At 37.7% G+C, this 22,885-nt stretch overlaps 1 protein-coding gene across 1 annotated transcript in view; it reads left to right on the top strand.

The window, feature by feature from the left end:
- Nucleotides 1–22,885, top strand: part of LOC150076080 (uncharacterized) — a 208,389-nt gene that overhangs the window by 28,833 nt on the left and 156,671 nt on the right. The window contains exon 2 of the mRNA XM_090387450.1: nt 15,514–15,642. Within this exon, the coding sequence (XP_090243576.1) occupies nt 15,537–15,642 (106 nt within the window). The 5' untranslated portion in view covers nt 15,514–15,536. The remainder of the gene's footprint in view (nt 1–15,513; nt 15,643–22,885) is intronic.

Below are 22,885 nucleotides of genomic sequence, written 5' to 3'. Positions count from 1 at the left end.
GTCAAAGAAACTCCAGGTGTGTTCAACCGTGTCCGCCAATCCATGCTGCGTCGGTGTCACAAATGCATCGCATCTCATGGTGACATCTTGGAGCATCTGTTGTAACATCATGAAATGCATCCATCTCGTACGCCGTTGTTAATATTATGTCAAATAAATGTTTGCCACTAATTACTGTCTTGAGTCATTTCTGCTTCTTGTGTCTCTGCTACTACTGTCCCGTGACGTTTCCGGTTATGGGTTCCTATGCAATTCACATTCCTTTAGATGTTACGTACCTCCCCTATATGTTTGTACCAATATTTTTGAGACACCCTGTATACATTAGTTCATCAAAAAATCTTGCTCTCTCTTTCAAGCTCACCTTGCAATTCAAGAGAGTTGCATAACATTGCATTCATGGTGAATAGTTTGTTTTGTTCAAAAAATATGCACATGAGAGAGAGAGAGAGAGAGAGAATGTGAGGCTACAGAGCTATCTAAAATCGACTTTGTCAGGTTTTAGCAGGAGTAGTAGTAATGGCAAGTGATGCAAGAAAGCAAGCTTATAGAGAATCAGCCAAAAAAAAAACATACACAGTTCACTCATCCATCCCCTCCAAGAATTTGTCTAGTTCTTGAATTTATCCAACCATCCATTTCCAAAACAATAGAAGGAAGTCTGTTCCAACAATGAACCACCTAAAGGCATCTTCTGAACATCTATTCTACAACCATCCTTCCTGAACTTGAATTTATATTCCCTCATGTGTGTAGTCTCAACAAGAGGAAGAATGGCATTAGCATTTAGCTTACTCAATCCATTCAACAGTTTAATCACCTCAAACAGATCTCCTCACAGGTGCCTAGTCTTGTGATGCTGTAATTTTTTTCTAGGTAAGCTTTTCTAGGTAAGAGCACCCTTTTGTTCCCTCCACCAGTTTTGTTGCCCTTTACTATGCATGGTCCAACAGATCCTAAAATGAAGCCTCCAGATGTGTATACAGTACTCAACTCTACATGCAGCCTTACCATGGCCTTATACAAAGAGACAATCACCTCCTTATCCCTACTAGCAAAGTTTCAGTATATTGTTGACAAAACCCCATGAGCTGTCATGGCAACATGTCTGCACTCTCAGAGAATTCCATGTTTTACTGCACAATTACCCCCAGATCTTTTTCATTTTCCACTTCCCTGAATAGTACCACACAATTGATAAGTTACTCTTTGGTTACTGCTGCTCATATGCAGTATACCTTACATTTATCAATGTTCAACTTCAACTGCCCTTTATCAGCCCATCGACCCAATCTTCCTAGATCTTGTTGCAGTAGCTCATCCTGATGACTGTCGTTAACTGCCCTGCTAACCTTTGTATCATCTGAAAATTTATACATTAAGCCTGACATACCTTCATCAATGAATTGGATGGTATCCAATGAGATTGGTCAGGCAAGAGCACCCTTAACACATCCATGCTGTGACTGCAGTATTGCATTCCTGTATAGGTGGTCCTGCATTAACCAGCAACTCTATTATTTTCCTTGGAACAGATGTTACTCTAACAGGTCTGTAATTATTCATGTCACCTTTTGATTCTTCTTTGATATTGGGGACACATTCACACAACTCCAGTCCATAGGGATCTCTTGAATTTAAGGATGCTCTCATAATTATGGCTAATGGTTTGCTTACCTCCTGTGCTGTCTCATATAATATAATTGGATAGATTCCATCCACCCCATGTCCATTTTCAACAATTTCTCTTCCACTCTTCTTTCAGTTATCACAAAGTGATTTAGCTCCTCATTGGAGTTTGATAAACTACTGGCATTCCCTTCCCTAAAGAATTCCTCATGTGTGATTGTAGATGCAAAATACCTATTCAATTTGTCTGCAACCTGAGCAGGGTCATCAACACTTAAACCATAGACATCAAGTGGCCTAATGTGATTCAACCCCTTCTGCTTTTAATGAAAGCAAAGACATCTTTACTGTTTTTCTTTGCCAGAGACTTCTCATAATCTGCCTTAGCTTGCCTGACCTCCTTTATGACTTGATTACAGACTAATTTATATCTACCATAGGCTTCTGTATCACCTGATAATTTATATGAATCCCACAAACGTTTCTTTTCTGCCACGTGTCTCAATAATTCATTTAAAGTCCATTTAGGTCTAAGCCTTGAACAGTATGCCTTTCTTGGTATGAAAAGCCTAGTAGCTTCTTTGATTACTTCCCTAAATACTTCCCATTTAGAATTTGCTATTGGTAAGATAATCAGTTGGTCTCACTGCACACAATTTAAAAACTGTCTGAGACCTCTTTAGTTACCTTTATGAAAGCAAAAGCCTTTCCCTTTATCCTTGACAGTCTTTAATTCAATTGCACATTAGTACACTGTGATTGCTGCAACCCAGTGGGTCTTTTACCTGCAGATTCTTAATGCAAGAAGAAGAATCATTGCTGATAATCAGATCAAGAGTATTGCTTCCTCTTGTGCCTCTCTAACATGCTGCTGTAGAAAACAGTCATCCACAAAAGTCTTGCTAATGTGCGAGTGATCAATGCACAAATTCAAATCAACATCTGGAAAGTTAAAATCCCCCATTATCGAGATATTCTGATTTTCTGTCCCACTATTTCTGTGTATAGCTGTTTGGCATACTTATCACAGTCATTAGGCTTATAACTCACTCCTACTCTCAATTTTGTTTTCCCCATGCATATATCATACCAAATTGACTCAGCATTGCATTGGTCACCTATGTTGACTGGTTGCACTGCCTAAGATTTAATACGCTTCTTAACATTAGTATTGGTAGAGGCATATGATGCAAGAAAGCAAGCTTATGCAGTATCAGCCAAAAAAAAAAAAAACCATCCCATTTCACTCCTCCATTCGTTCCAAATGCCTATCCAGCTCAGCCTTAAATTTATTTAGACTATCAACTTCCACAACAAAAGATGGAAGTCTGTTCCACCAATCAATCACCCACTGGCTAAAGACAAATTTCCGCACATCTATTATTATTATTATTATTAGCTATGTGGTGCAAGGAAGCCTGAGGCTTATGCTGCACCAGCCAAAAAAAAAAAAAAAAAAAAAAAAAATTCCCCAGTTACCCTGAGAGAAAGAGAGAGACAAAAGTAGAAGGGAATCACCAGGAAAGAGAAGAATGATGATATCCAGCTCAGGATCCTGGGTGTGCCAAGCCCATACTCACCAGATGTGAGCCCCTCTATAACCGTCTTTCCTCAATTTGAATCTATGCCCCCTCAGGTGCTTAATCTGAGCAAGAAGAAGAATCCCATCAGCATTCAACCTGCTCAACCCATTCAGGGTATTATACACCTCAATCAGATCACCTCGCAGGTGTCTACTCTCCAGGTGCTGCAATTTGTAGAACTTAAAGCCTTCTTGGTAAAAGCACTCCTTTGTTCCCCTCACCAATCTTGTTGTCCTTCTTTATACTCATTCTAGCAACTCTACATCCTTCCTAAAATGAGGCCTCCAGACCTGTACACAGTACTCTAGGTGTGGACTGACCATTGCCTTGTACAATGGGATAATCACCTCCCTGTCCCTGCTAGTAAAATTCCTATATATCATTGACAAGACTCCATGATCTGTCTTTGCAGCCCATCTGCACTGCTCAGCGAACTTCATATTTGACTGCATAGTTACCCCCCAGGTTTTTTTCACTTTCCAGTTCCCTGAGTGTAGTATCACACAGTTGGTACGTTTCTCTTGGGTTATTGCTACCCATATGCAGTACAGTCAGTCCTCGTATAACACTTGTTTACACTATATGAATTCGATCATACACGATTTATAAATAGGGGAATGATGTCGTATATAACACGAACCGAATTCGCTTATGCACGATTCGCCTTTGTGTTTACAAGAAATGTCAGTCCTATGCGGAATCACCCCAACTGAACACAACACGATAGGAATGAAGAGTAGATTCTGAAAATGTATTTATGGTTTTTATATCAGTGAAGGGAAACACATTTCACTATAATGATGTAAAAACCCACACAATTCCAGCTATTGGTATTATCACAAATGCAATTAGATCGAGTTTACTACCCGTTTGTAACAGATTCCACCTTCAGAAACGCAATTGTAAATTGTTTTATGGTAGTGATCTCCAGAAATGTGCTTTAACAAAATGTGAGCTAGTGAGGTGTTAATAGCGTGTCTCTGCCTTTACGGTGTTGTTTATTCAGTTGCTACACTCGCGCAGCTTTGTTTATGTGTATCAAGCGTGCCTCCATATTTTGTAATTGTGCTTTATTCCCTAAAAATGAGTAAAATACTTAAAAGGTGTGAAAAGGAAGTGTCCTGCTGAAGATGCTACAGATTCAGAGAGAGAAAGAAAATTCAGAGAGAGAAAGAAAAGAAAGAAAGAAAAATTCTTACGGGGGAAAATTTATAGCGGCCTTATACTAGCGTTTATGGCTGAAATCACACCAGCTCAACTAGCGTTTATGGCCAAAATCACATCGTCTTCTGGCCTCCGGCCCACCAGGGTTTCCCCAGTAATGTTTATGGCCAGTCTGCCTCTGTCCATAAAGAAAAAAAAATATGAAATTCTGAAATGCTTTGAGCAAAATGAAAGACCACGTGATATTGCACATGCTATAGGCCTAAATGAGGCAATGCTGAGAATTAGAAAGAATGCAGAGAAAATAAAAATAACTTTCATAGCAGGAACAACTCAAAGTGTAATAAAATCCATTAGATCAAGACACAAAGAATTGGAAGAGATGGAATGGCTGTCATCTGTTTGGACAGAAGATCAAACAAAGAACAAGTTTGCTTACGATAAAAGCAAAAGCATTATCAATGTTTTATTACGTAATAGTCGTAATAAAATACATAAGTATTTTATTACGACTGTTACGAATAATAATCAAATATTACGACTACAAATAATTGTAATAAAATACTTATTTTATTATGATCATTTATTGTGTTTGGTAATGTTTTGGTTACCAGGATCATTGATTCCGATGGCAAGCTGATGGATAACCTGTGACAAAACTAAAGGAGATCTTATTGCGACCTTTTTCTCCTCCTTTTCCGAGAAAACTGCAGCTACGGCTGCTTCAACTTATCAATTTCAAGTCATTAAGGATGATACACTGAATAATCTCACGGTGGACACAGACGATATTGTTTAAGCGCTTCGGAAACTTACAAAAGATTTTTCAGCCGGCCCAGATAAGATTCCACTTATCTTGTGGAAGAAATGCTTTCCACAACTTAAATATATAATATTGCATATATTCAATCTTTACGTTAAGACTGGTATTTACCCCGCTCACTTCAAAACAGTTAATGTTATTCCTATCCCAAAGAGAAGTGCGATCCACTCACTAGAGAATTACCAACCCATCTGCCTTCTGAACTCGCTGGCAAAAATTTTGGATGCTGTCATTCACAACCGATTAATGGAATATTTTCATCACTTCATCTGCGACTGTCAACATGGCTTCATCAGGGACCGATCAACTATCACTAATCTTCTCACTATCTGGCAGCAGGTTCTAGATACCATCGATTGCAGAGTACATTGATGTGTCTACACCGAGGCTTTTGACAGTGTCCCTCAAAATCAACTTGTTAAAAAACTAAGCTGCTATGGAATACTTGACCCTTTACTATTCTGGTTGATAATTATATTTCATATCGAAAACATAAAGTGATCATCAGACAGGAAGTCTCAAGGGAATTTTTCCCATCGAGAGGAGTACCACAGGGGTCATCTCTTGGGCCTCTTTTATTCACCATCTTTATCAACAATCTACCGCAATTTGTTGAGAGAGGTGGTATTAAGATCCTAATGTTTGCCGATGATGTGAAACTATATTCACGTATCAGCAGTCAAGATGATGCAGTTAACCTTCAGGCTGCTCTCAATTCTTTTGCTCATTGGGTTGTTTTGAATGGGTTAGAGGTTAATCCTAGGAAATGTAGCTCTATTTTCTTTGCAGCTTTGGGGAAAACTAAGGCTTTAGTTAATCAATATTACATCAAGGAGATGCTGATTTCCAGAGTTGACGAAGTTAAAGATCTGGGTGTTACTTTTACCGCTGCATGTGGGTTTGATAAACATGTTAGAAATATATTAAACCAAGTGAAAAAACAAATTGGCTTCATTAAATGGCAGATGTACAGATTTCAAGATCCTCAATTCTCTGTGCTCCTATTCAAGACAATACTCCCAATACTGGAGTTTGTTTCTCCTATATGGAACCCACACCTTGCATACTTGATACAGCAAATAGAATTGTTCCAGATGAAATTTATCCACTATCTTTCCAGGCATAATCCCATGTTTTACTACAGAATCTTCTACCGGAATCTCTGTTCCTACTTCAAGCTTCAATCTCTGGAAACTCGGCGAACTGTTCTTGACTTAAAACTGTTGTACCATATCTTCGCTGGTTCAACCTACCTGCCGGATATACTATGCCATATTGACCTTTATGCTCCAGCAGTGGCTACTAGACAGAAGACTACATTCCACGTCGGTAAATCTAGATTAGAGATATCGAGGAACTCCTTCAAAAGAACATTGGCACTCATGAACAAGTTTGACTTGGATATGGCTGTGAACAAGAAACAGTTTCGCAGAACTATATGGAGTAAGTTGACTGATTGACGGATGAGTTCTGAGCTAAAGATGTCCTCATTAATTCGTGTGTGTGTGTGATGATGTCTCCTGCAGCAACCTGCTCTCTATGATTTTTCATGGCACTGGACTTGACGTCATGAATAATTTCCATGAATTGGACTTTTCCCGTTTGAATGAACATTCATTGTACAAAGTGTATTCAGGAGATGGGAGAAATCCCAGGTGCCATCTGACATGAACATACCTGTACAAAGTGTATTATTCTACTATTTATTTTTATGTTTTGTATAATCTTTGTTCTGTTATCTTTTTTTCTACTCTGTTATACACTTTAACTGGGCACCTGTTGTGTATATTATATGTTAAAAATAAATAAATAAATAAATAAATGTGTGTTCAATCTTGGGTGGTCAGCACCTACCCATATTTTTCCCATAGGGCCTGTTATTTATATTGCACGAGGGTTTCTAGGAACACAACTATCATGCTATACGAGAACTGACTGTACTTTGCATTTGTCAATGTTAAACTTCAGTTGCCACTTCTCAGCCCATTTGCCCAAGTTATCTAGATCCAGTTGGAGTAGCATACTGTCTTTAACAACCCTGCCAACCTTTGTATCATCTGCAAACTTGGACATTAATCCTGATATACCTTCATCAATATCATTGATGATTACACAAAACAGCAATGGGCCCAGCACCGAACCCTGAGGAACTCCACTAATAGCATTTTTCCACGAAGAATAGTGTCCATTGATTACCACTCTCTGTCATGTCCCGCTCAACCATCTCTTTATCCATTGTAGAACTTGCCCTTAATGCCATACCGCTCCAATTTGTACAGCAGTCTTCCACGTCCAACAGTATCAAAAGCTTTCCTGAAATCCAAGTATATGATATAAAAATTATTTTTGACATTCAATTCCTTTGTGACATCATAGTATCCAATCAATTTGGTCAGACAATACCTCCCTTTAACACACCCATGCTGTGTCTTAATTATTACTGCAGTCTTGTCCAGATGATCCTGCAATGCTTCTTTAACCAGCAACTCCATTATTTTCCCTGGAACACAAGTTAAACTAACAGGTCTATAGTTACTTGTGTCACCTTTTTAACTAAGACTAACTAAGAGCATCACCTCTCCTGTCCTGTCTGTCTGTCCTGTATATATTGTACTCCCCATATTCAAATTCAGCATCACTTAGTCTGAGTGACAACATGTTTCTGCTGTTCCTACAATATCTGCATTTGATGACTTCAGTACTTAAAATTCATCAGGTATATTTACAATGCTGCTAGCATTAGTGTAAATGCACATGTTCTTACTCTTAGTTACCTTAACGCAGTTCATGTATTTATTTGTTCCATGATGTTCACATTTATTTGTTCACAGCAGGGCCTGAAATCCCAGAGACCTTGCTTTTGAAGTTGCTGCATGTACCTATAATAGCAGTGCAAGAATTACTTTCACTTCTGCCTGTGGCTCTTGTTAAGCAATTAGTCTGTGTATTCCTCCCACCTCCACCTCAAGCTAGTAGTTTTCTGATCTACCTATCACTGGCTCGATAGCATCAACAAATATTTTTGCACCCCTTCTATTCAAGTATATCTCTTCCCTGTAAAAAGTCTCTCCTGTTAATTAAAATGCATAGACCATGCTGAGAAAAATTCTACCCCAGCTTTCAAATAGAAAGAATGAATATATCCAGAGCCCACCAAATGTCAAGTATGAAGCACCTGAAGAAATAAATTTTGTAAATTTTTAATGTATTACTCAATAGTATTTAAAAAAATATAGTTACATCAATGTACGTGTGTGCAGCCACAGGATTTTCTAAAGGGCTGTTTAAAGTAGCGTTAGGCCTTCATTAAGCCTTAACCATCATATAACAGCAAAAAAATCTATATTATGTTGATCATAAGGGAGTTATAATTCCCTACCTGGGACTGCCTCTGAATGTATGTAGCAAAAGAAAATCAGAATTAAAGCAGAATGATATGGTGTCGAAATCTGCTCACATCTTTTGAACGTGGTGTGGCACCCTCTCTTTGGAAAGACGCTAAATGTGTTTAGTGATTTTCTCCTTCTAATAGGGTTATGTATCATAAGGTTGGTGAATGCAGGGCATGGAGGAGAGACAGGGAGGAATGAAGGGGATTAGGGTGAGTTATGAATTTTTTCAAAAGCTGCTTGAGGTGACCTAGTATTTTTTGAATCTGATCAGTCTTAGGTGGAAATTGAATCTGTATGGAACAAGGTATAGTAGTGATAATGGAAAATATAGCAGTGATAAAAGAAAGGTGATAATGGGCAATTTTGAAAAATTGAAATTAAACAACTTATTATTATTATAATAATAACTATTACTATATTATATATATTGTTATATATTTTATATATATATATATATATATTATAACATTATTATTAATGTGACTAATCTTGTTCATAAATACCAATTAGACAGTTCTGTAACCTATCAAATTTCTTCATGTTGGAGTGGTAAAAACTTGTTTAAGGCTCTGAGGCAAAATCTCCATCCTACATAGAGCTTTTAATGCTGTTTTGGTGAATGTCCAGTCAAGAACTAAATTTGTAGATCCTTGAGTAGTTTGCTGGATTTACCCATTTTCCTAATAAACATAGATAAAAGATAGGGCTACAAAATGGATTGCAGGATTTGTGAGGTTTGACTGTATTTTTCAATCTTACACCAGCTAAATAAATTTAAGGCAGAAACTTCATACTAGTAGAGATTTGTAGAACATAAATATGCATGTTTAAATATATTAGCATTAGTAGAGGCATTTGATGCAAGAAAGCAAGCTTATGCAGCATCAGCCAAAAAAAAAAAAAAACCCCACTTCCACTTCACCCCTCTGTTCATTCAAAATACCTGTCCAGCTGAGCCTTAAACTTATTTAGGCTATCAACCTCCACGACAAGGGATGGAAGTCCATTCCACCAACCAACCACCCGCTGGCTAAAGGCAAATTTCCGCACGTCTATCCTACATCTGTCTTTCCTCAATTTGAATTTATGCCCTCTCAGGTGATTTTTCTGAGCTAGAGGAAGAATCCCATCAGCATTGAGCATGCTCAAACCATTCAAGGCTTTATACACCTCTATCAGATCACCTCGCTGGTGCCTAGTCTCCAGACACTAATTTGCAAAACTTAAGCCTTTCTTCGTAAGTGCACCCCTTTGTTCAATTCACTAATCTTGTTGCCCTTCTCTGTAGTCGTTCCAGCAGCTCTACATCCTTTTTGAAATGAGGCCTCCAGACCTGTATACAGTACTCTAGGTGTGGCCTGACCATTGCCTTATACAAGGGAATAATCACCTCCTTATCCCTGCTGGAAAAATTCCTGTATATCATTGACAATACTCCATGAGCTACTCTTGCAGCCCGTCTGCACTGCTCAGAGAACTTCATATCTGCCTGCACAACCACCCCCAAGTCCCTTTCGTTCTCTACCACTGTCAGTGTAGTACCAGAGAGTTGATACATTGCTCTGGGGTTGCTGTTTCCCATGTGTAGTACTTTACATTTGTTAATGTTAAACTTCATTTGCCTCCTCTCAGCCCATCTGCTCAACCTTTCCAGATCCTGTTTTCAGTAATGTCCTTAACAACCCTGCAAACCTTTGTATCGTCTGCAAACTTGGACATTAAGCTTGATATACCATCATCAATATCATTTATAAATATAGAAAACAATAATGGACCCAACACTGAGCCCCGAGGGACTCCACTAATAACATTAGTCCACGATGAGCAGTGTCCATTGATTACCACTCTCTGTCTTCTCCCCCTCAACCACCCCTTTATCCATAGCAGCAATTTGCCTCCAATGTCACACTGCTCCAATTTGTGTAGCAGTCTTCCATGTACAACAGTATCAAAAGCCTTTCTAAGATCCAAGTATATAATATCAAAGCTATTCCCTGCATCCAGTTCTTTTGTGACTGCATCATAGTATCCAATGAAATTGGTCAGGCAAGACTTCCCCTTAACAAAACCATGCTGTGTCCGAGCTATAACTGAAGTCTTGTCTAAATGATCCTGCAGTGCTTCTTTAACCAGTGCCTCCATTAATTTTCCTGGAACAGAAGTTAAGCTCACAAGTCTTTAATTACTTGTGTCAGCCTTTGATCCTCCTTTGTGAATTGGGGTCACATTTGCACATTTCCAGTCTATGGGTACCTCCCCTGAGTCCAAGGAAGCTCTCATAATTATGGCTAAGGGTTTGCTTACTTCCTTTGCTGCCTCCTTTAATATAACTGGATAGATCCCATCCACCCTGGGTGCCTTTCTTGTGTTTATCTTCAACAATTTCTCCTCCACTTTACTCCCAGTTATTTCAAGATTCTGTAGCTTACTGCTAGAGTTGAATACACCTCTGGCATTCCCCTCGCTGAATAACTTCTGATGTGTGAATGTCGATGCAAAATATTCATTTAGTTTGTTAGCTACCTGAGCAGGATCATCAACAGTTGACCCATCAATATCAAGTGGACCAATCTGATTCATCCCCTTCCTTCTAGAGTTTACATAAGTACAGAACTCTTTGCTGTTTTTCTTTGCATCCCTTGCCAAGGATTTCTCGTAATCTGCCTTCGCCTGCCTAACCTCCTTTGTAACTTGGTTGCATATCAACTTGTATCTATCATAGGCTTCTGTGTCATGTGTTAATTTGTAAGTATCCCATGCATTTTTCTTCTCTGCCATATGCCTCATTAGTTCATCTGACATCCATTTTGGCCTAAACCTTGAACAATATTTCTTAGTTGGTATGTAAAGCCTAGTAGCTTCCAAGATAAGTTCTTTGAATGCTTCCCATTTTGAATTTGCTGTTGGTAACATCATCAGTTGGTCCCACTGTATAGAATTTAAATACTGTCTCAGTCCATCGTAGTCGCCTTTACGGAAGCAATAACCCTTCCCTTTACCCCTAATGGTAGTTACTTAGTTGGTATGTAAAGCCTAGTTCAGCACACTGTGATCCCACTTCAGCACACTGTGATCACTGCCACCTAGTGGTTCATTTATCTGCAGATTCTTAATGCATGAAGAATCACTGCTTACTTGAATATATTATACATAATATATTTAAATTGGGGAATGATGTGCATTTAGATAAATATTAATATGTTTTCTCTCTTTGTGCTCCATGGCTGTTTAAAAATTACTCAGTTCATCAAAACAATGCTGTGATCAAATAATGATTTTCGTGAAATTAAAACACTACCTTGTGCCTGATCATTCAGTTACATGCTTTTTGAGTGGACCGTGGTTCAAGCTCATGTGATTGTGATGCAAATTCCTCTGACTTGGTGGTCATGCTGGAGTATAAACAAGAAATATTATAAAAATACTTGTATAAGAGTACTTGGGTGAAGCCCTGACTCTACTGTATCTTCTATCTTTCTGCAACTTCTGCACATAAACATATATCATCAGATGATGCATCTGTTTCATTTTGCATGCATAATATTAATATAGTTCCAAACAAAACAACATTGGCTTAGATTATTGGTTTAATGGATGCATTAAGACAGATTATAGGTTAAAAGATTGTTAAAACACTGTATTAGTAACCCCCCCCCCCAACTTCTAAAACTGCTTGAAGGTGACCAGTCATTTTCAGAGTCTGTTCAGTCCTAGGTGGAAAGTGAATCTGTATGGCACAGGATCACCAGTGATAAAGGAAAACTGATAATGGGGATTTGTTATGGCCCATATGATTGTGAAAAGTATAAAAATCTCTTAGCTAATTTTTTAATGATCAGTAAAGTGTGATTGTCTTGTTATGGGTGATTTTAACTTACCTCTTATAGACTGGAAATCATGAACCATAAAGATTGGCTTTTTGAACCAACTGGATGACTGTTATTTATTCTGACATGTTAGAAAGGGTCGTACGAGGGGTTCAAATGTTCTTGTTTGATTTGATTCTCACCGAAGGATCTAGCAAGTATGAAGGATTAGCATTAGTAGGAGCCATGTAGTGCAAGGAAGCTACGTGCTTTTGCTGCACTATCAAAAAAAAAAGTAAAAGTAGATAAGAAAATAGACAAATTATACATTTCTCCTCACATAGGTAACTATCTAGTAAGACCTTTGAATTTCCTCAATTTTATCAGCCTCAACTACTTGTGGAAGCTCTTGTTTCAGTAATCAACTCACTGGCTAAAAGAAAACTTTCTATGATCTAGTCCAATCCTCTTCCTCTGTAATTTGAATTTATGGCCCTTAGTTCTGGAATTCTTTAACAGTGAAAATTTCACCTTCATTTGCTTTATAACATTCATTCATTTGTTTCATGACATTCATTATTTTAGGATTTAGATATGACAATACAGAAACTTATAGCAAGTAGCGACCACAATGTCACAAAATTGGGCGATGTTCAAAGAAATTCAGTGATCAGAGGTAAAGATGATGGCTTCCATTTTGAGAGAGAAGACTTATAGCAGAATGAGGTATTTCTTGGGGTATTTTTCTATTAACTGGACAACAGTATGCTGTGTGATACAAAGGTATTTGGCAGATTTAACTGCTGATACATTGTCCAGTCAGGGGTGTATTCAGGGGTGGTGGGCAGAGAGGGCATATGCCCCCTTAACTAAAAATTTGAAATTTAAAGAAACAGAACACAGGAGGCATTAAAAAAAAAATCTCAAAAGCCTAGTCACCATTCCCCCCCTACAATGTTACCTGGACCTGGTTGCCACCCCCCCCCCCCCCCCCCCAATGATGATACCTGGATATGCCACTGAGTCCAGTGGAGAATGCCAAAAGAAAGATGCTAAAAAAGAGAGCCGATAAGTTTAATTTAGGAAAAGAAAAAAGGCATAGGACAGTACAATACCGGTTCACGACAGTTTTTTATATTTATAAAAAACCACTGGAAAGAGCTAAGAAGGGGACAAGGAGTATATGAATGCAAGAAAGAGAGTAAACTTGTTAGGCCACTTACTAGGTAGAAGTGTATTTATAGACAACACAGACAAAGTAGCAGATGAATTGAATAATTTCAAATTATTCAATACATCATTTCAATTTCAAATTGATTTGAATTTGAAATTGGAAAATTTGCAATGTTCATACAATTGAAAGCACATTTTATTCAGGAGATAGTGAAGAGGATTCAGTTTGCTGTAAATAAGGAATAAATGATCTCTAAGAAGTGGAATTTTTGTGCATAAACCAACAAAATAAATAATAATAAAAAAATAAAACAAAACAGAATATTTATATTTTTTCCCTTCCCACAAGGTGAACATACCAATTCTGCTTTGATTTCGCAAGACTTGCTGCTTCTGCCATGTTGGGACCCAACTGATTCTAATGTTTGACAATCCACTGCCTTCGTGAGACTCAGCTTTCTGTTGTTATCTGAAATTTTGTATTTGTGCTTAATGGTTCTTTTGTCACCTACAAGGGAGAATAGACCTTCCTCATTTATTTTATTGAACCCCTTCAGCTCTTTACACACCCTCAATCAGATCTCCCCTTGGATGTCTAGTTTAGACATTACAGTTAACACCTTCTAGGCTGCTCTTCTTATGTGCATTAGCACTCCTCTGTAATCTGGTTGCCCTTTGAACCCTATCTAGAAGTTCAGTACTTTTTTTTTTCCCAGGTGTCTCCAGTCCTGAATTTTTAATATTCCAGATGCATTGTCTTTTATAGAGGAATAATGACATTCTTCTCTCTATTATCAAATAGAAAATAAGAAATCTACTAATTGCTACAGTTAAGATGAATTATTTTCAAAGAAGTAGTTCCTTCCAGATTTCACAGTTAAGTAATAAGTTCAGTTTGTAATCAGTTTTATTTAGGTTTAAAGAACAGGAATGCATTTTAGGATGAATAAGGTTTTTTTTTAACTGTTTTAAAATTCTTTAATCTTTTTCTTCTTTCATCCATTTTATGAACATTTAACCAAATAGATAGTGAAGTGAATTACTTAAAAGAAGCTTTTTCTTGCTGTTTTTTAATAAACTTCAATACTGTAAAAAAATGAAATGCAGAGAGAGAGAGAGAGAGAGAGAGAGAGAGAGAGAGAGAGAGAGAGAGAGATTCTAATGTACAATGCAGTAAGGTGTTTATGTTTGTAGTAACCAAACACAAATGAACTTAATTTCCTTTCTTAATCTCTGTGTCATATTACAAGCTAACAGTAATAAGAATAAAATGTATCTATTCACTGGAGCATCATGATCATGACCCATCTAATTTCCTACATAATGGTTGTTCAGGAAATGTACTAGGTTCTTGTTGATTTTTATCTGTGGGATCATATCAAAGGTATGGTGTAAATCCCCCAAATAAATGCTCATCAGGCAGCATGTTCAGGATGCTGTTAGAAATACACCCCCACTTGTACACTTACTGCACTCCACTTTCAAGGATGAGGACTAAGTGGCCAGTCGAACAACACACACAACTTCCATACATAACATACATGCTTGACTGACTTTGCAGTGATTTGCATCTTCATAAGGGAGAGACTGCATGTTTGAAGGGAACCTTTACATCATATGGTAAAGTTTTGGTAAAACACTTCTTGAGTGAAGTGTAGGAAGTTTTCAACTCCTGAAGTGTGTTATTTGGTAATTGAACATGCCTTGAATCCAATATAATGTGTACGTTGCCTAACTTGTTAATGTAAAATGGGCAATGGCATTATGGTTAGATATTTGTATTTAAGCATTCATCATATAATGAAGTGAAATTATTCGATTTGAGTATTAGCAATTTTTGTGTATGCCTATACAATCCAGTGTAAGACTTATGACAGCCTGATCTTATAAAATGATGTATTTATATAATAACTTTCAAAATTAATAGAGTTTTTTCTTTTAAGAGAGTGAACATTTGAAAAAAAAAATGCCCCGTAGGTCAGCACCAGATGGTACACCACTCCCTCCAGGAAAGTGGTCAAAATATCCCAAACGGTACAGAAAGGAATGGGAATCTGATGATGACTTGAAAGGTAAAGATTTAAGAGTTATCTAATTTAGTGACATTAAAATTAAGGATCAAATCTAGTGGATGCGTGTGTTTATGCGCACACGCACGCATGCACACCCACACACACACACCAAATGTATTAAAAAACAAAAATAAATTTTTTTTTTTTTTTTTTTTACATTCATTGTACAATTCATTCATGTATCATTCATTATACAAATAATTTTTATAGTATGAGTTAACAAATAGCAAATACTGTAGAGTGTCAAATTCGAATGTCATAATTCAAAATGTCAATAATCCGAACAAGCCAGTATTTATTTATTTTTTATGCTGGTGTGATAAAATAATTACAGTAAGCGCCAGCTATTGTGATGACATTTGCAAATTGAATTTTGATTCTATTAAATGGCAATTCTAATAAGCAAAAATTGGAGGAATATTATCCACAGGCTATAAAAATGAATATATAAAGCACAAATTTACACTTTTATTACCTTACCAATTAACAAAATTAAATGATACGTGAAAATCGGAAGAATATTATCCCCAGATTAGTAAAATGAAAATAAATTTATCCTTATGTACATAGCTTAATTAATATACATACAGTACTAACTAAACATGACACTTTGTAATCTCTTATCCAACTGATGGACCTGGGAGTCATCGAAAAGTTGAAGAGAATTTACAAAAAACAAGTTTTGCATCGTTTACTTTTAGCAGAAAACAGCAAAGAAAGCATTGTAGCTTTTTTGAAAAGCTCAGTCTTGAGGACAGTTGTTACATGTTAGCTGATGCATTGGAATCACTCACTGCAGAGAATTTAAAAAATGCTTGGAAAAAACTGTGGCTTATTGCAGAAGAAACAAACTGTAGGAGATGAGCAGAATGATCGAACTGAAGGAGATGAGGGACAAATGCTGAATGAGGTGATCAACTTGATTTAGCTGATCCCTGGGTTTGAAGATTGCACTGAAGGTGATGCAAGGGCATGGCTGAAAAATGATATTGATGCTACAAGGTTTCCTGTTTTAAATGAAATTGTGAATATAAAAGAAATTGGAGTTCCTGAAAATGATATGGATGCAGATGATGATGAAGAAAATGACATCAACACTGGGCCTACGCATGCTGTGTGAGATTGCGATGGCTTGGTACAATCAATAAATTGAATGCTGTCCAACTCAAATACTCTTGCTGAAAAGAGTGAGTGATCTGGCAGCAAAGAAACAAAGTTCGAAAATGGTGCAGCAAAAATAAGTAATTATTTTCGTTAAAGACCTATAAATATTTAACCCCAGGGGCTCACATCCAGTGAGTATGGGCTTGGCACACCCAGGGTCCTGAGCTGGATATCATCATTCTTCTTTCTTGGTGATTCCCTTCTACTTCTGACTCTTGTTTCCCCCCCCCCCCAGGGTAATTCAGAAATTTTTTTTTTGGCTGGTGCAGCATAAGCCTCAGGCTTCCTTGCACCATATGGCTAATAATAATAATAGTATGTGTTATTGTGGCTGAAAGTTCTATTTGTTTTTGTTACCTATGAATAAAAATATACAAGTACAACTTAGTGTTTTTATTTCTAAACTTACTAAACCTTTTTTTTTTTTACTTTCCAGAACAGTATTTTTGATGAGTTCGAAAATCCAAACAAATCGGAAGTCTGATTTGTTTGGATTATTGAATCCCCTCCCCAGTTCCAATTAGTTTGGCTTATTGACACTCTACTGTATTCCACCCCTGACACGCGAACGGAATGCATAAGAAGAGTTTTTGTTTGAAAAGCTAAATTGGCTCCTTTAAATTGTCCCATGCTATGAGCTCAACTATGTATGGAGGTAATTTATTTCTGTGATTTATAATTTGTTAGTTTTTTTTTTTTTTTTTTTGTTAGTTGTTGGCGCATCAGCTTCTATGGCCATAATGCACCTCTCAAAGTTTTTGCATTTTACTGTGATCCAAGCCCGAGGCGGGAATCGAACCCGTGACTTTTGGGTTAATCGAGGAATCACACTGTCTGCGGAGAACTATAAACATGGCATCATGTTATGCATTACTGTGAAATATACGAAGACATCAGATGTCAAATGATCACGAGAATTAAATACATCCCTAACACCCAGGAACACCATCTCCTGGACACACCAGAAGAATTTGCAGCCTTTAGTCGCTTTGCCCAGGACGTCTTCTCCAGAAGAAAACTACAAATAGCCATCCACCAAGACCAACAGGAGTAATGAAACCAAATATGAACACCAAGGAATACGAGAAACTAAGGACGGGGATATCAACCAATGATGATGACCATTGTAATAGGCCACCCAAAGTTGAGAACGGAACGCCACTCGTTTAAGATAACAGAACCCACCTGATAGGGAAGTAAAAAAAAAAAAAAAAAAAAAAAACTATCACACAATCAGAGAAGGATGCTGAACCAAAGAAAGAGGAACACAAGGATGTGGCTTGCCGCATGAATGACAATGAAGAGAAACAGATGTGAGACAAAGGCCATATTGGAGACCTGAAGACGGCACTCTAGCCCTCTTCACCTATAATTCCTAACTCCCCGGGAGGAGGGGACGGCCACACGGTCCCCCCTTCTCGCCATCCCCTGTTTCCTCTCTGGTGGGGCATGGGCATGCCCCACTGAAACTGGAGCCGCCTTCTCTATTGGCTCCATACTTCTGCCCGTTCCCCCCAGTCTTCTGCCTCCCTCCCCTCTATCTTCACGCTAGCGAAGTCCCACACATCAAAATTAATACATCAAAACCGCCATACACCCAGCATTCGGCCTAAGAAATTAAAGCGATAATATCCCCACGTCAATGCAAATAATAAAAATCACTTTATTTTATTTTCTTGATGACCATTGGAATATGCCACCCAAAGTATTTTTTTTTTTTTTTTTTTTTGTCCTAGCCGCCGAAATCTCAGGAAACTAAGCGGCAGGACCTGCCAGAGTAAACTAAGTCTATGGAGTTCCTGGCCTGCCTCCACGGGGCGTAAGTGGGGCAACGTTGGATCCCAACAGGGGTCCAGCGGCTAAATGGCCAGAAGAACAATGGTACACGACATTACACGATCCAAGATCCATACACTTTTAAATCTCTGGCATTTACAGTGTACTGTAATACACCACAACATAAACTACGCGGAGATGGGGGGAACCCCTGGTGCCGCTTCACCCTAAAAACACTTACACTTACCTTTGGGTTGCCAGGCAGGCACTTTACCTACCTGGCTAGCCCGGTCGGCAATTTGTTAACTAAAATGAAACTTCTTATAATGGAATGGAATGGAATGCATAAAAAGAGTTTTTATTTGAAAAGCTAGATTGGAACTTTTGAATTGTCCCATGCTATGAGCTCAACTGTGTATGGAGGTAATTTATTTCTGTGATTTATAATTTGTTAGCTAAAAGAAAACTTCTTATAATACAGTCTTTACCTGTTTTTCCATAATTTGAATTTATGCCGGTTAGTCATAGTATAATTTATAACTGAAAATTTTACCTTGTTTCTTTTTCTATCCCTTCTCAGAGCCATATAACCCTCAGCCTCCTGTAAAATTCTTAGTTACTGAGCTCTGTACCTTGCATATTTGACATCTTTTCTCATATGGGGAGTTCTTTTACTGATTTCACGAAGCATGTTGCCTGTTTTTGGACTTTTATGTTGCAGGAATAGCAGGGACATGGTGTTACTCAGACATAAGTGATGTTGAGTTTGAATATAGGGAGTACAATATATACAGGAAGGATAGACAGGACAGACGAGGTGGAAGGGTTATGTTCTTAGTTAAGAGGAATATTAAATCTGAGGCAATGCATCCAGTTCATTTGGGTGACAAGTACAATGTTGAGTCATTTTGGTGCGATATTAGTACTGGGGAAAGCAAATTTGAGAGTAGGAGTGTATTATAGGTCTAATGACTGTGATGAGTATACCAAACAGCTGTACAGGGAAATAGAATATCTATTTCCAGTAAATCAGAATATCTCATAATGGAGGAGTTTGAATTTCCAGACTGGAATTTGTGGGTTGGTCACTCACACAGCAGCAAGACTTTTGCTTTTTTGGAGGACTGTTTTCTATAGCAGCATGTTAAAGAGGCAACAAGAGGAAGCAATATGCTTGATCTGGTTATCTGAAGAATCAGTGATTCTTCATGCATTAAGAATCTGCATGTAAAAACCACTGGGTGGCAGCGATCACAGTGTAGTAATGTGTAATTTAATTAAAGACATAACTATTGTCAAGGGTAAGGGGAAAGGCTTTGCTTTCATAAGGGTGACAGTGAGACAAACTTGATGATGCAGTGATGATGAGACATACTTGATGATGAGACAAACTTTGTGTGCAGTGAGACAAACTTGATGATGTTATCATCAGTAAATTTTAATGAGAAGTATTCAGGGAAGTAATCAAAGACGTCATGGCCTCGTGTCAATGATATACAGGAATTTTGCTAGTAGGCAGAAGGAGGTGATTATTTCTTTTTATAAGGCAATCGTCAGGCCACGCCTTGAGTACAGGTCTGGAGGCCTCATTTTAGGATGTAGAGTTGCTAGAATGAGTACAGAGAAGGGCAACAAGATTGGTGAGGGGAATAAAGGGGTGGTCTTACCAAGAAAGGCTTAAATTCTGCAAATTGCAGCATCTGGAGACTAGGCACCTGCAGTGTTATCTGATTGAGGTGTATAAGGCCTTGATTGGGTTGTGCAGGCTCAATGCTGATGGGATTCTTTCTCTTGCTCAGTTACGAACCTGATGGGGCATAAATTCAAATTGAGGAAGGACAGTTATAGAATAAATGTTCAGAAATTTGCCTTTAGTCAGCGGGTGCCGATTGCTGGACCAAACTTCCATCTGTTGTTGTGGAAGTTTATAGCTTAAATAAATTCAAGGAACTGGACAAACTTTTAGAGCAAATGGTTGTGCAAAATGGGAATTTTCTTTTTTTTTTTTTTTTTTTGCTGATGCTGTATAAGCTTGTTTTCTTGTATCATATGCCTCTACTAATGCTAAGCTACTAGGCTTTTTATACCAACAAAGAAACTTGACAGAGAAGAAAAGTGCAAGGGATGCATATAAATTATCAGGGGTAAAGAAGCCTATGGTAGATATAAATTATTCTGTAATCAAGTCATAGAAGAGGTTAGGCAAACTAAGGCAGATTATGAGAAGTCTCTGAATGCAAAAAAAAAATATACCAAAGACTTCTATGCTTATATTAACAGTAGAAGGAAAGGATTGAATCACATTGGGTCATTTGATGTCTATGGGTTAACTGTTGATGACCCTCCTCAGTTTGCGGACAAATTGATTAGTTATTAGCTATAATTATGAGAGCATCCTTGGATTCAAGGAAGGTCCCTATGGACTGAAGAAGTGGAAATATATCTCCAATTCCTAAAGGGGGATCAAAAGGCAACATGAGTAAATACAGACCTGTTAGCTTAATGTCTGTTCCAGGGAAAATAATGGAATCACTGGTTAAAGAATAATGCAGGACCATTTGGATAGGCATGGAATTATACTGCAGTCACAGCTTGGATTTGTTAAGGCGCTGTTTTGTCTAACTAATCTGATAAGTTACTATGATGCAGTGACCAAGGAACTGGATGCAAAAAATAATTTTATGTCATGTACTTGGATTTCAGGAAGGATTTTGATACTGTGACCATAAAAGACTGCTGTACAAACTGGAGCAATGTGGCATTAAGGGCAAGTTGCTGCTATGGATAAAGAGATAGTTAAATGGAAGAAGACAGAGTGGTTATTAATGAGCATGGCTCTTTGTGGACTAATGTTATTAGTTGAGTTACCCAGGTTCAGTGCTGGGTTCATTGTTGTTTTCAATATTTATCAGTGATATTGATGAAGATATGTCAGGCTTAATTTTTAAGTTTGCAGACGATACAAAGGTTGGCAGGGTAGTTAATGATAGTCGTCAGGGTGAGTTACTACAACAAGATCTAGGAAAATTGGATCGTTAAGCTGAGAAATATGGTAATAGTATTCGTCATATAGTGCAAGGAAGGCACAGGCTTTTTCTGCACTGTCAAAAAAAAAAAAAAAACACAATGGATCAGAAAATACAAATTATGTGCTTCCCTCCTCACACAGGTAACTATCCAGTTGACCTTTGAATTTATTCAATCTGTCAGTGTCAACCACCTGCAATCACAACTTGTTTCACCAATCAATGATTTGCTGGCTCAAGAAAACTTCCTACAATGTAATCTAAACATCATTTAGTCTAATCTGGTGAGTATGGGCTTGGCACACCCAGGGTCCTGAGCTGATATCATCATTCTTCTCTTTCTTGGTGATTCCCTTCTACTTGTGACACACTCTCTCTCTCTCTCTCTGGGGATAATTAAAAATTTTTTCTTTTTTGGCTGGTGCAGCATAAGCCTCAGGCTTCCTTGCACCATATGGCTAATAATAATAATAATAATAATAATAATAATAATAATAATAATAAACACATATAACCAACCCCAGTAATTTGAATTTATGACTCCTAGTTCTGGAATTCTTTATAACAGTGAGAATTCCACCTTCATTAATTTTACTAATCCTATTAGAGCCTCATCATCATCATCATCAGCAGCCATTTTCAATCCACTGCAGGATGAAGGCCTCTCCAGCAACTTTCCAGTTCCTTCTGTTTTGAGCACTGGACATCCATTTACTACCCACAAACTCATGAATTTCATCTATCCATCTCCGCCTTTGTCTTCCAGGTTTTCTTCTAGCACCTCTTGGATACCATTCTGTTATTTTCTTAGTCCATCTGTCATCATGTCTTCGAGCTATGTGTCCTGCCCAAGACCATTTTAGTTCTTTAGTTTTGATAAGAATGTCCTTTACTTGAGTTTGTTGCCTAATCCATGTGTTTCTCTTCTTATCTAACAGTCTGATTCCCAATATGATTCGTTCCATTCTTCACTGTGTAGTTCTCAGCTTCTCTTCCATTCTTTTGGTGAGTGCCCAAGCTTCACTTCCATAAGTCATGGTGGGGAGTATACATTGGTTCATTATTTTACGTTTCAGACAAACTGGGATATTGCTCTTCAGTATGTGACTATATTTCCTGAATACTATCCATCCAAAATTTATTCTTCTCTTGACTTCCAGCCATTTATCATTATTACAGCTAATAACTTGTCCCAGATAAGTATATGACTCCACCTTTTCAATTACTGCTCCTTCAATCATTATTTCCCTTTCTGTGGCATACTTGTTCATCATTAC

This window comes from Mastigoproctus giganteus, chromosome 13 (assembly GCF_048544385.1).
Source record: "Mastigoproctus giganteus isolate SK-2022 chromosome 13, ASM4854438v1, whole genome shotgun sequence".
Taxonomy (NCBI): Eukaryota; Metazoa; Arthropoda; class Arachnida; order Uropygi; family Thelyphonidae; genus Mastigoproctus; species Mastigoproctus giganteus.
The sequence above is the reverse complement of the archived record's forward strand: the minus strand, read 5'-3'. Positions and strand labels throughout refer to the sequence as shown.